Here is an 11,981-nt window from a genome sequence, read left to right as displayed (position 1 = left end):
ATGAGGTCTCTTGTTATCAGGTGTGCTCCCTGGGGCATTTGGTGGGCCGCTGTGAGATACAGGAAGCCATGGCCTGATCCAGCGGGGCTGTTCTTATGACAGGCAAAGGCTGGAGCTCTGAGGCTGCAGTGCTATCCACACTTTCCTGGGAGTGAGCCCTGTTGACTCCAGTGGGAGTTACTTCTGAGCAGACAGGCGGGGGCTGCGCTGTGGGTCAGTACACACTGCCAACCCTGCTGTTGAGCCTCACACACACGAAGCCTTGATGGACTGGGAGGAGAAGAAAGTGGGGCAGAGAAAGTTCCTCCGAAGCGGAAGCAACAGGCCCTCCAGGGGGCGGTGCGCCAGGTGCGTGCCTCTACCTGGGGCGGTCTCGGGAGGACTCGGCGCGCCTGAGCGGCTGAGGAGGAAAGCCCCATCGCGGAGGGGAGCCGGAGGCTGGGCTGGGCCTCGCAGCCGGCCTCCTCCCGTCATTCCCGGGACATTTCCGCCCGCCCCGTTGGCTGGAGGGAGCTGCGGACTTTCTCCCGTGACCCTCGGGCAGCGCAGGTGAGGCTGGGCTGGGCGAGGGAGGCGGGCGGGCGAGCGGGCGGGGCGCCTCCGTGTCTCTGGCGGGGCTCCTGGTTGGGGCTAGGAGTGGCCGTGGGGTGTCCGCTGCGGTTTCAGAAGGAAGCGCGCCCGGGAGGGGAGGAGAAGCGGGAAGGCAGAGGCCGTGAGTGGCGGCTCCCTAGAAGCGCAGTCTCTGGGACGCGCCCCCTGGAAGTGTCTCGGGGGGACTGGTCCCTCTCAGGTGCCTGTGACACCTGCCTCCGGTGACCAGGTGTGCTGCCCTCCCTCCATCTTTAGCATCTTGTTTCTCTCTTGGTGCTCAGGGCGTGCCACCTGGGGGGTTGTTTTCCCGCCCCTCTATTCCCTTGGGCATACAAAAAGTGTGTGTGTGGTGTGAGGGATGTGTGGTGGGTGGGGAGGCAGGTGAGGCAGAGCCTCCCCACAGGAGTCCTTCAAAAAGCACCGCCACCGTGTGAGGCACCCAAGCACGCACAACTCATGCGCAGAGCCTCACACAGTGGTGGCACTTTTCGAAGTATTCCCATGGGGAGGCTCTGCCTCACCTGCCTCCCCACCCACCACACATCCCTCACACATATACTTCCCCTTCATAAAGTGTGTATGTGGGTTGCCACTCCCTCCAAGGCTACTTCTGTCTCTGCTTTTAAAAAACGGGTGGCACTCAGAGTTCAGTTAAGATTTTTAACGTATTGCTTGTGAGTAAAACACTCCCACCGCCCTAGAAGCCCACACACTCGCTGATCGTATATATGGGGCTAGCTGAATTCCTCAGATCGTCGGGAAAGGCATTTTTTATGTGCCCAAAGGTGCTCTTTTCTCTGTTGTAGTTGCATGGCCCCTAGTGTTGTTTCAGGGCTGAAGGCCTGAGTAAGCCTGGTTTCAAGTAATCCCAACTGTTTGGGAAACCTGTAACTTTTTTGTTTGTTCAGTCTTGAACAGGAATGTGTAAGACTAACACAGTACATCCTTAAACACACACACACACACACACACACACACACACACAAACACACACAGTTTTAGGTTTTTAGGGAACAGATTTGTTTTGTTTTTCCTTGTGTCAAAAACACTCAAACTCTCTTCTCCCCCCCTCCCCCACTGCCATGTTGCAGAAAACAGGAAAGGAATTTTTAACTCTTTTACCTATTTTTATTTCTGAAACAGGAAAAGAGGTCACAAATGTCTTCACAGACTACATCATCAGAACGCAGACCAGGCCAGCATGGTCGAGCCGTCCATTATGATGAAGTAAATGTGGATTCCTCTACACAAGAAAATACTGAAAGGGATTTTCAAGATACAGAACAGATACTGAATGTAGATCCCTTGCCGCTGCCACCACCTCTCCCACTGCAACCACCCTTTGGGCCTGCATTTTATCCAAGTGACACTGAAGAACCAACTGGAATTGCTGATCTCAAACCTGTAAGAAAATTCATTCCAGACTCATGGAAGAACTTTTTCAAAGCAAAAAGAGATGATCCTGAATGGGTTAAGCCAGTATCTAAAATTTCTGATGGAGTTGAATGCTCTCCACCATCATCTCCGAGGCTTACTCCAGTGCGACCAGAACAAACTTCAGCTCAAAACTCCTATCGGGAACCATATGAAGGGTCAGGAGGAGGAACCTACAATCCAAGCAAAGAAGCTGAAGGCATGCTTCCTCAGGATCCCTATGGCTCTCTGGGACGGTATACTCATACAGCTCTGACTTACAGTGAGAAAGTAGATGCTCTTAATTTGAGATATGCTTACATGAAGTCATGGGCAGGGCTGCTCAGGATTCTGGGTGTTGTTGAACTGCTCTTGGGCGCAGCTGTGTTTGCCTGTGTTACAGCTTACATTCACAAGGATAACGAATGGTACAACATGTATGGCATCTCACAACCGTATGGTTATGGGTCAAGCAGTTTATATGGAGGTTATTACTACAGTGGGCCTAAAACCCCCTTTGTCCTTGTTGCAGCAGCACTCTCTTGGATTGCAACTATTATACTTCTAGCGCTTGGCATGTCAATGTATTACAGAACCATTCTCCTAGATTCAAACTGGTGGCCTTTAACTGAATTTGGAATCAATGTTGCATTGTTTATTTTGTACATGTCGGCTGCTATAGTATATGTAAATGATGCTAACAGAGGAGGACTCTGCTACTACCAGTTATTTCAAACACCCCTGAATGCATCATTTTGTCGTATAGAAGGGGGACAGACTGCTGGAATTATCTTCCTGTTTGTAACAATGATAATTTACCTTATTGGTGCAGTAGTTTGCCTAAAATTGTGGAGGCATGAAAGTGCACGGAGGCACAGAGAATTCATGGAACAAGAGGTAAGTTGACTTGGAGAAAACCTTTTATATTGCCCTTCTTCCAAGGAGCTCAGGGTAGTGTACATAATTCCCTCCCTCCTTTTTTCCCTCTCAACAACCTTGTGAAGTAGATTAGGCTGAGAGATGGTGGCTGGCTCAAGGTCATCCAGGAAGCTTCATGTCAGAGCAGGGATTTGTCACTGGATCTTACAACTTCAGAACCATTACAGTGTGTTTGCTATCCAAGAGTCAGTTCTGTAAAGCTGTCAATGCCATTCATTTACTATGTGGCTAAGCTTTGGCTTTGCCTCTCAGTATCATTTGTCTTCACTCAGGAACACCTTCTCATTACTGAAATAGGCACTTGATTTAAGGCCTCTGTAGGTGAATGGATTTTATTAACATTAAATTTCTTGCATCAAGTTCTGAAGAGGAAAAAAAAGTATTAATGCAAGTGCACTTTTATTTCTTCAGTTGAAGAGCTGATTTCTACTCACTTGGGGAAAATAGGAGGTCAGAATAATCTATGGTCAGATCATCATTGTAGGTCCCATATACATGACCAAGTAAAATTGGTGTAAATCAGCATTTCTCTATATTTATCACCTGCCGTACCATTTCTCATGGTCCACTGATTGGGAGTACCACCGGAAATAACTGCTGATGACATATCGCCAGTTACTTCTGGGTTGAAAGGCCAGATGCAATATGGCAAGCACCAGTAAGGGGCTCAGGGTGGACAGGAGGGCTTTTTAAAGTGTGTGAAAAGCATGCTTTGGAGCTCTACTCACTGTGCCAAGCCTCCTAACAATGTTTGTTGTGTCTCATTGCTGGTCTTGCTGCCAGGTAGCAGATGTCTGGGGGTTCCACCAGTATCACCAGACCTCAAGTACCACTGGTGGTACCTCTACCACTGGTTGAGAAACACTGGTGCAAATGGTGCCTGTGTATATATACTTAAATCAGATATTACTGTTGGCATACCTGCAGCAATTGGGCAAGCTTACAGTGTACAGGCACATCTCTGTGCTAACTTTGGACTAGAGCCAGAGGTTTGCTGCCTCCTAAGATCTGAGCATTCCACCCCTCCCCAGTCATCTTCAATACAGAAGCAGAATATATTCTTCTGGTTTCTTGATGGACCAGGACAGATGGGGCACCTCTTGGTGCTTATCCCATCTCTCATTCTCTCAGAGGGAGGAGGGAAAAGAGCACTGTTTCTTTCTCTTTGCCATTCCTAAGCATCTAGAAGTGTTGCGTCGTTCCAAAAAGGAGGAGAAATGGAGACAGCTCTATTACCTTTTCAAAAGCTCAGTTCAACATACCACTAGCAAAATTTCAAAGCAATAATAGAAGCTGGAATGTCTACACTTTTTTTTGTCTGGTTGAATTAGAGAAGTAGCACAAAAGCTGCTTTTCCTGCAGTTTGCTTTTCCCAGCTTTCTCACTCTCTGCCAAAACATTTTTTCAGGGACAACCTAGAAAGAAGCAGTTCATTGCTATGCTTCTTTCCTTTAGATTGAGTAGAGGATCACAAAATATAGAGGCATGCAGCCAAGCAATGTGGATAACCTGAGAGTTATTCTCAATTAGATGTATGATACTAGTGATATTAACTTCTGGTTTTGTACAGGAGTTCTTAGTCAGAAGTTCTAACAGAAACTAGCCTTCAGATACAGACTTTTTAAAGTGAGCATACAAGAATATACATGTGTAAGGGTTGAGTCATCATAAATTGTTGCCTCTTAGCACATCTAAGTTTAGCTTGTTCCTTTTCAGGAATTCTGTAGGTTGTAAGAAGTGATAGGTACTGACTCACCTTGTGACGACTGAGGGTTGCTTCATGTAGGAAATGTTTGTGATGGCACCATTACTAGCATTGTATATATTTGTGTACGCAAGCATATGCTTCATGAATAAATATCTGATGATCATGCTCTTTATCTAATCCAGATCCAGATTTTTTAGCATCTTGCAGGCCAAAATATTATTCACTCAGTCCACGTTCAAAGTGGGTTTTGCCGTATGCATCCCTTGTTTGGCCACTGGAGAAAATTCATTCTGTGCCTTAGTTGCAATTCCATTATTGGAATTACTGCTGTCAGAGTTGTATAGCTGCCACTAGTTATGTTCACATTGCCCTTGGGTTGCTGTGTAGATTGGAGTTTTTTGTTTGCCCCAAGTTCTGTGTGTCTCAAGCTTTTTGCAGCTTAATTTGCAGTTTAATTTTGCAGCTTAATTTGCATCTGTCATTACACCACAGATGACAATAATAATTGTTGTACATGCAAAACTTACTTGTTTTGCTATACCAGCGTGATATCTGGGTTGTGACATTTCACTGTCAGAGGTTGTTACTCCTAACAAAGACTCCTAAAATACTAGAGATGGTTTTCTAACACCACAGCATTGTGTTATGCATATTTTCAGTTTTGCTGGACTGTGTGAGAGCTAACTGGTTTCCCATTTAAAAAAACAACAAATGAAAGCTGGGTTTTTAAGGATTCTGCAGGTTACTTAATAGCTTGTGAATACCAAATCCCATGCTTGTATGACATGATCATGACATGATCACAAAATGAGTCACAAAGCCCTGATTTATGCTTCTTCGTTCATCAGTACTAATGAGGAACTTATACTGTCACTTTATAGAACAGAGGTGTCAAACTTGTTTCATACAGTGGGCTGGACAGCATTCATGGTGCCTGCTGAGGGCCAGAAGTGATATCATTAAGCAGATGACAGTCAGAAATAAGTACTTTGTTCTCATGTAGAAACTGATCAGCTGCAAATGATAGAACAAAATATGCAAATCTTAACCATATTTTCAAGATGGCTCAGCAGAAGTGGTGCTCAGAAGAAAGGGCAACCTCCGTGATAATTCAGTTCTCTCAGGAGTGTTTCCCTCTCTCCCCTTCTAGGTTTATGCCTTCTGAGGCCTCTTTCCATCTCTCTTTCCCAGTGTCTCATCAGAAGTGATACTGCTGAAATGGCAGTGCTGGGAGAGCTCAATTATCAAGTGGGCTGGATAAAGAGCTTCCACGGGTTATATCCAGCCCTTATGTTTGACACCCCTGTTACAGAATATTACAATTCTTGTATTTTGCTTTTTAGCTTTGTGAACTTAATATGTTCCTTTTCTATTTATTAGATGGCAACACAATCTTTTAAGCCGAAAAGAATGGTAAGAACAACATATGTGTTTGTTACACCTAAATATATAAAGTAATTTTAAGAACATAACATAAGAACAGCCCCACTGGATCAGGCCATAGGCCCATCTAGTCCAGCTTCCTGTATCTCACAGCGGCCCACCAAATGCCCCAGGGAGCACACCAGATAACAAGAGACCTCATCCTGGTGCCCTCCCCTGCATCTGGCATTCTGACATAACCCATTTCTAAAATCAGGAGGTTGCGCATACACATCATGGCTTGTACCCCATAATGGATTTTTCCTCCAGAAACTCGTCCAATCCCCTTTTAAAGGCGTCTAGGCTAGACGCCAGCACCACATCCTGTGGCAAGGAGTTCCACAGACCGACCACGCGCTGAGTAAAGAAATATTTTCTTTTGTCTGTCCTAACCCGCCCAACACTCAATTTTAGTGGATGTCCCCTGGTTCTGGTATTATGTGAGAGTGTAAAGAGCATCTCCCTATCCACTCTGTCCATCCCCTGCATAATTTTGTATGTCTCAATCATGTCCCCCCTCAGGCGTCTCTTTTCTAGGCTGAAGAGGCCCAAACGCCGTAGCCTAAATTTTGCTTCTTGAAAGGCCATTATTTTGAAATGGCTTGGGTACAGAGATTATTATTTCTGAGATTACTGGTGATGAAATAGGCTCCCACAAAATTAAGAAGCCATTATTTGTGATCATCACTGACGCCTCACTATGGGATGATTTTTCTCATCCTGGATTCCATTCTGAGAGAAAGTACCACAATGCTTGGCTAGTGTTGCCATCTGCTGTGAAAGCCCAACAGAAAGATCATCTTTGTGCTGGGCATCTGGAATGGAACCAGGGAAGGAGTGATTGCTACTGGCAAGTGGATTTATGAGATCTGACTGCTGTCCCATAATGGGTAACGTTAACCAATGGAAACTTCTTTTTTCTGATTGTTTATTGTAGCACAGATATAGCACATCACGGTGATGAACAGTGTTGGGAAAGTTGTAAAATAATCTGTGGCATTATTTTAGAATTAGTGCTTGTTCCATTTCATGACTCCTTTTTGTTATATCAAGAGATGGGAATACATTGAATTATCATTTTTGCTGTTCTAATGATTCAACTGTGTAGCACCATAAATGTAGCACCACTCCTTCGAGCTAATAGTAAAGCATGTTCTCTGATAGTATGGCCATCAGGTGCTCTTTGCATGACAGTATGGATAAGATTCTGCACTTTTTAATAGTTTAGAGTGCAGAGCCGTTCCCAAACTGTGGTTCTGTAGCTCTCAGTTAGTGGGGACCCTTTTTTTGGTAGGTCACAAAACTGACAAGGCAGATTAGGCTGTGTGAATCCTAGGTTAAACAGCCTGCTACTTGGAGTGAGCACTGCTGCCCAATCACCATTATAACTACAGAGGCTTGAGTGTCTGGTGAAGTGAAACTTTTTTTAGATTCATACTGATGCTGAAAAGTTCTCCTTCCCGGCCACCTTTTGGCTTCTGCAGAGCCACTGCATATCTCTGAGCACAGCACAGCTTTCAGAGGCTTTCATCCACTCTGAAGAAGCTGAATGTCTGCCTTTTGACTTCTGCAAGGTAGCTGAGCACTGTGCTCAGAGGTTTGCAGGGGCTCCGAGCAGCTGAAAGGCAGCCAAAAAGTGACATTGTGACGTTGCACGATGTCACAGCATCAGCTCCCCAGGCAGAAGAACGCTTGGGTGTGCTGCTGAAGCCTGTTACTTATATTTTTTGCTTAGATTATTAAACATTGCTGTACAGAGCAAGTTTTGGAACTGCTTATCATAAAGATGAAAATAGTGAGCAGCATCCTAGATACACTGGAGGTTATATAAGGTAAATATTCTGAATATGCAAGGTGCTGATATATTTGCCTTGGTCCTATATTTGCCTTGGTCCTACGTTCCCTGATTTCTTTATCTTGGTTGGGTTTTTAATCTGTCACTGTTGTATTAAATGGTATTTGAGTTTGAAGAGTTTGTTGCTTCCTTGAAATTTAGAAGATGCAAGTATTTCTGAACATTCTACTCCATGTTAACCAAATAAAATTGGTGTTTAAGATAATAAATACCTTGTATATACTTGTTTAAAATTAGTTGTGTTAAGACTGATGGTTCTGTTCTTCTTATTTAGTATGAAGATGAAAATGACATTCCTCAAGTGGCAGTTAATCCAAAGAAATTTAAGTCTGTGGAAATGAAACCTGAACTACTCAACGGTTATATACCTGCAGGCCATATTCCTAAACCTATAGTGATGCCAGATTATTTAGCGTGAGTGTCTCTGCAGCATATTTTATGAAGTTTGCTCCTGATATATTCCTTCATTGTCTCTGCACCTTAAAAATATTCTATCAGGGAGTAAGCCTTGTTGAACACAATGGGATTTGGTTGTGAGTAAACATGGATAGACTGCAGGAAGATAAAAATGTCATACACCATAATAGTCCCATTAACTGTCCAATGATTCCTGGAATGTGTTTACCTTCAGCAGTAGAGTGAAACTTGGCTCATTTGACAGAGTTTATAAGCAGGTACACAAACATTGCTTTGAAAACCATCCTGGTGACTCCTCCAAATGAAGAGAGTTGCACTCTGCTAGTGGTGCTAAACATAATCCATAACGCTTATTGATGTAGTTATAAATTTAGACTTATAAATCTGAATAGGAATAGACCCTGGCACCTGTTACGCTTACAGATGTCCAGCTCAAGTTTTCCATGTTGTACTGTTTTCAAAAATATTAATAACATGTTGGTTTTTAGGAATTACTTCTCAAACAGTGTAAATCTGCTGCTGTAGTATGGATTATTGTCTCTTACAGAAAATACCCAACAATTCGGACTATGGAAGAAAGAGACCGTTATAAAGCTGTGTTTAATGATCAGTTTGCTGAATATAAAGAGCTCTCTGCTGAAGTTCAGGCAGTCTTAAAGAAATTTGATGAGCTTGATGCACTAATGAGGAAGCTGCCAAGGCATTCTGGAAACACTCCTGTAAGTACCTAAGTGAACATGGGTTTCAAGAACATGCAATTATAAACTGTTTTGGTTGTAGATATATGGCCAGCTTGGACAGTGGTCTACCATTTCTGAATTCTCATCCTTTTTGAGAATCAGTTACATTTCTTGCTAAAGTTTATGAATTGCTGGGGGAGGCACAGAGAAGTACTTGGTTGTTTACTAGCAGTTGCTTAACGTTGCCTAACGCAGAAGTTGTTGGAGCTGGTAACCACCACATGCTTCCTTTTCTCCTTCTCTTGCTTTTGGAACCAGAGCAACCTATTTATTTATTTACTTACTTTATTTATACCCTGCCTTTCTCCCCAAAGGGACCCAAGGCAACTATGCTGAAATGGCAGTGCTTGAATTGATGCTGAAATGGAATGGCCACATTTGGTATGGGTATTACCTGGCTGTAATAGGGTTCTGCTGCTGCTAGTCCTTGCCATTTTCAGCTTCGCAACCAGGTGATCCTTCTAAGGACCTACTCCTATAAACTATTGAATATTGTCAAATTAGTTGAAAAGCAGTATATAAATATTCCTAATACTAATAATAAACATTTTAATAGAGAAAAATGTTACATTTTTTTTCTTCAGAACATTATATAGACTTGAAACTTGAAACTTTTTTCTCTATAGGAGCATGACAGAATTGAAAATGTTTTGCAAGAATTTAAAAAGAAGAAAAATGTGAGTGATGTTGGATTTCTATTTATGCCATTAATGTATATGATGCTTTATAGAGCAAAAAAAAAAAAAAAAAGACAGCTTCCTGTCCCAATCTGCTTGCAGTCTTAAAGTTTACACAATAGAAGCAATGGAGGATAAGTGGGGGAAAAACATGCATTGTGTTCAGCCATACTTACTTAGACTTCCACACAAGAGATTGTGCTGTCTAGTCAATGACAGTATTCCTATGTGTTTATAGTATATTACTTGTATGTATTTTAGACAGTTGCATTCACTGGCAGAGCACAGGGCAGAATTTATTTTTAACAAAAAAGGACAATGCATTTTGCAATTGCGATGTGCATAATCTTGTTAAAATTCTCCCATATTTTTCTCCCATAATTGGTGAAAAGAGGGGAAAGTGTAAGAATAAATATAATGAATGGGTTCTTTCTAGGCAAAGACTTCCCTAGATTTTGCTTTTCATTGCACGTATTTCATTTACTGATTCTGATTTATTGCCTTCCCCATTCCAAAGTCTCTGTGTGGGTGACTTAAACCTAACAAAATGCATCAGCAAAATACAGCAACACACCATCAAATTCATTGAAATGTTTCTGCCCTTTCTGACTTAAGCTGGAAATCTTTAGGTGAACAGAAAAGTAGACTTATTGGAGTGTTTTTGTTTTTAGGATCCTACATTTCTGGAGAAAAAAGAACGATGTGAATATCTAAAGAACAAGCTTTCTCACATAAAACAAAGAATTCAGGAGTATGACAAAATCATGACTTGGAATACTTAGGATGACCCTAACTTGACTGGCAGGGGTATATTTTCAGTTTTTCAAATATTTATTGCCATTACTCTATATAAATTCTGCTGTACAACCAATTATTTCTTGAACCACTGTCGACTACTTCAGTCTGTGAATTTATGAGAAGTCTTACATATGGACTTATTTTGAATATAGTGTAAATAAGGTTTTCTATTTTATTTACCTGTGTACATTTTGTACTTATTTATGATAATCCTATACATTGATCATGCATTAACAACATTAACGTGTATCATTTCACCCTTTGGATATAATTTTCTTGTAAATGTATTTGTGTGATTTCTTGCTAAAGATTATGAATTGCTGGGGGAAATACTTTAATATGAAAGAGCTGTACATGTCCGGTTATAGACTTTTTGAGTGCTGCTCTATGAATGTTAACTGTTCACACCTAGCCTTCCAACAGATAGATAATGATTGAAGCTGAAACTATTGACTATTTGGTGGGGTTGGGAGCTAGAAGCCAGATGCTGCCTCCTTCTTTGGGAGATCTCAATTCAGGCTTGCCACCTTCCAAATCTGTCGATCCATCTCAGAACTGACATTACCGACTTGCACGTTCTGTGAACATTGGCTCCTAATGACAGTTGGAAACTGTGTTCAGAACTAAATACTGGATACAGAGATCCCTCCCACCAGAAACTTTACATAGAGCTCTGTTATGCACAAATGTTCTTCAACAAACTTCTGCACAGAGATGACCTTTACAATCTCAGGGACAAGAAGGAAATGTATACAAGTATAGAGTTCAAGAATATATTTTATTGTTTCCTGGTTGAGAGTTTCCTAACATTGTTTTTAGTTCTGATCCTCTGGATCAGTGTCAGGTTTCACAAACCAGTCAGTACTTCTTAAAAAATTTATGCAAGAATACCAGCTTCTTTAGAGTCTAATTTATGACTTTGTAAAAGACCCTGAGTTTGCAAAAGATTTTACAGAAGGGGACTTGCATCTTGCTGAGAAATAGAGCTGACATACAAAACATGCTGGACAAACCTGGTTTTTTATTTTCAGAAGTGCTCCAATTTCTTGTCATGCCTAATTTATTTTGAATATAGCCACGGTTGCTGCATTCCTCCTGAAGAAGAGATTTTTACCTTTGAGAAAATAAGACCTCTCCCAAAATATAAACTCTTCTTTCAGATGCAAGGAATGACTGTGTCTGACAAAAAGTATGCTATATTTGGAATGACAGATATGGCAAGAAATTAGACTGCTTCTGTAAATAAAACCAAATAACTCCCTTTAATACCCTTTGAGGCTTGCCTTTTTTTGTCTGAAGATTGGTGCAGCCTTCTGCCTGCCTGCCAGTCTATGTCCTGCATCATGTGTGGACTGCTGATTTGCTGATGGAACTAAATCTCAGGTGGAAAATGAAGCTCAATCAAACCTTCCCCCTTCCAC

General features: G+C 42.2%; 1 protein-coding gene across 2 annotated transcripts; it reads left to right on the top strand.

The window, feature by feature from the left end:
- The first annotated feature begins 498 nt into the window (after positions 1-498).
- Positions 499-11,133, top strand: MARVELD2 (MARVEL domain containing 2). 2 transcript variants are annotated; one of them, XM_066616360.1, is made up of 7 exons: positions 499-549; positions 1,735-2,901; positions 6,032-6,064; positions 8,203-8,342; positions 8,893-9,064; positions 9,712-9,762; positions 10,434-11,133. In XM_066616360.1, exons 2-7 carry the CDS (start codon positions 1,750-1,752, stop codon positions 10,542-10,544), a joined length of 1,659 nt encoding a protein of 552 aa, XP_066472457.1. In that variant the 5' UTR covers positions 499-549; positions 1,735-1,749; the 3' UTR covers positions 10,545-11,133. The 2 variants fall into 2 exon arrangements, with proteins under 2 accessions (XP_066472457.1, XP_066472458.1); XM_066616361.1 differs by lacking the exon at positions 6,032-6,064.
- The last annotated feature ends 848 nt before the right edge of the window (positions 11,134-11,981 follow it).

Source organism: Tiliqua scincoides, chromosome 2 (assembly GCF_035046505.1).
Source record: "Tiliqua scincoides isolate rTilSci1 chromosome 2, rTilSci1.hap2, whole genome shotgun sequence".
NCBI lineage: Eukaryota > Metazoa > Chordata > Lepidosauria > Squamata > Scincidae > Tiliqua > Tiliqua scincoides.
Note: the sequence above shows the minus strand (reverse complement) of the source record. Positions and strands in the feature narration are given on the sequence as shown.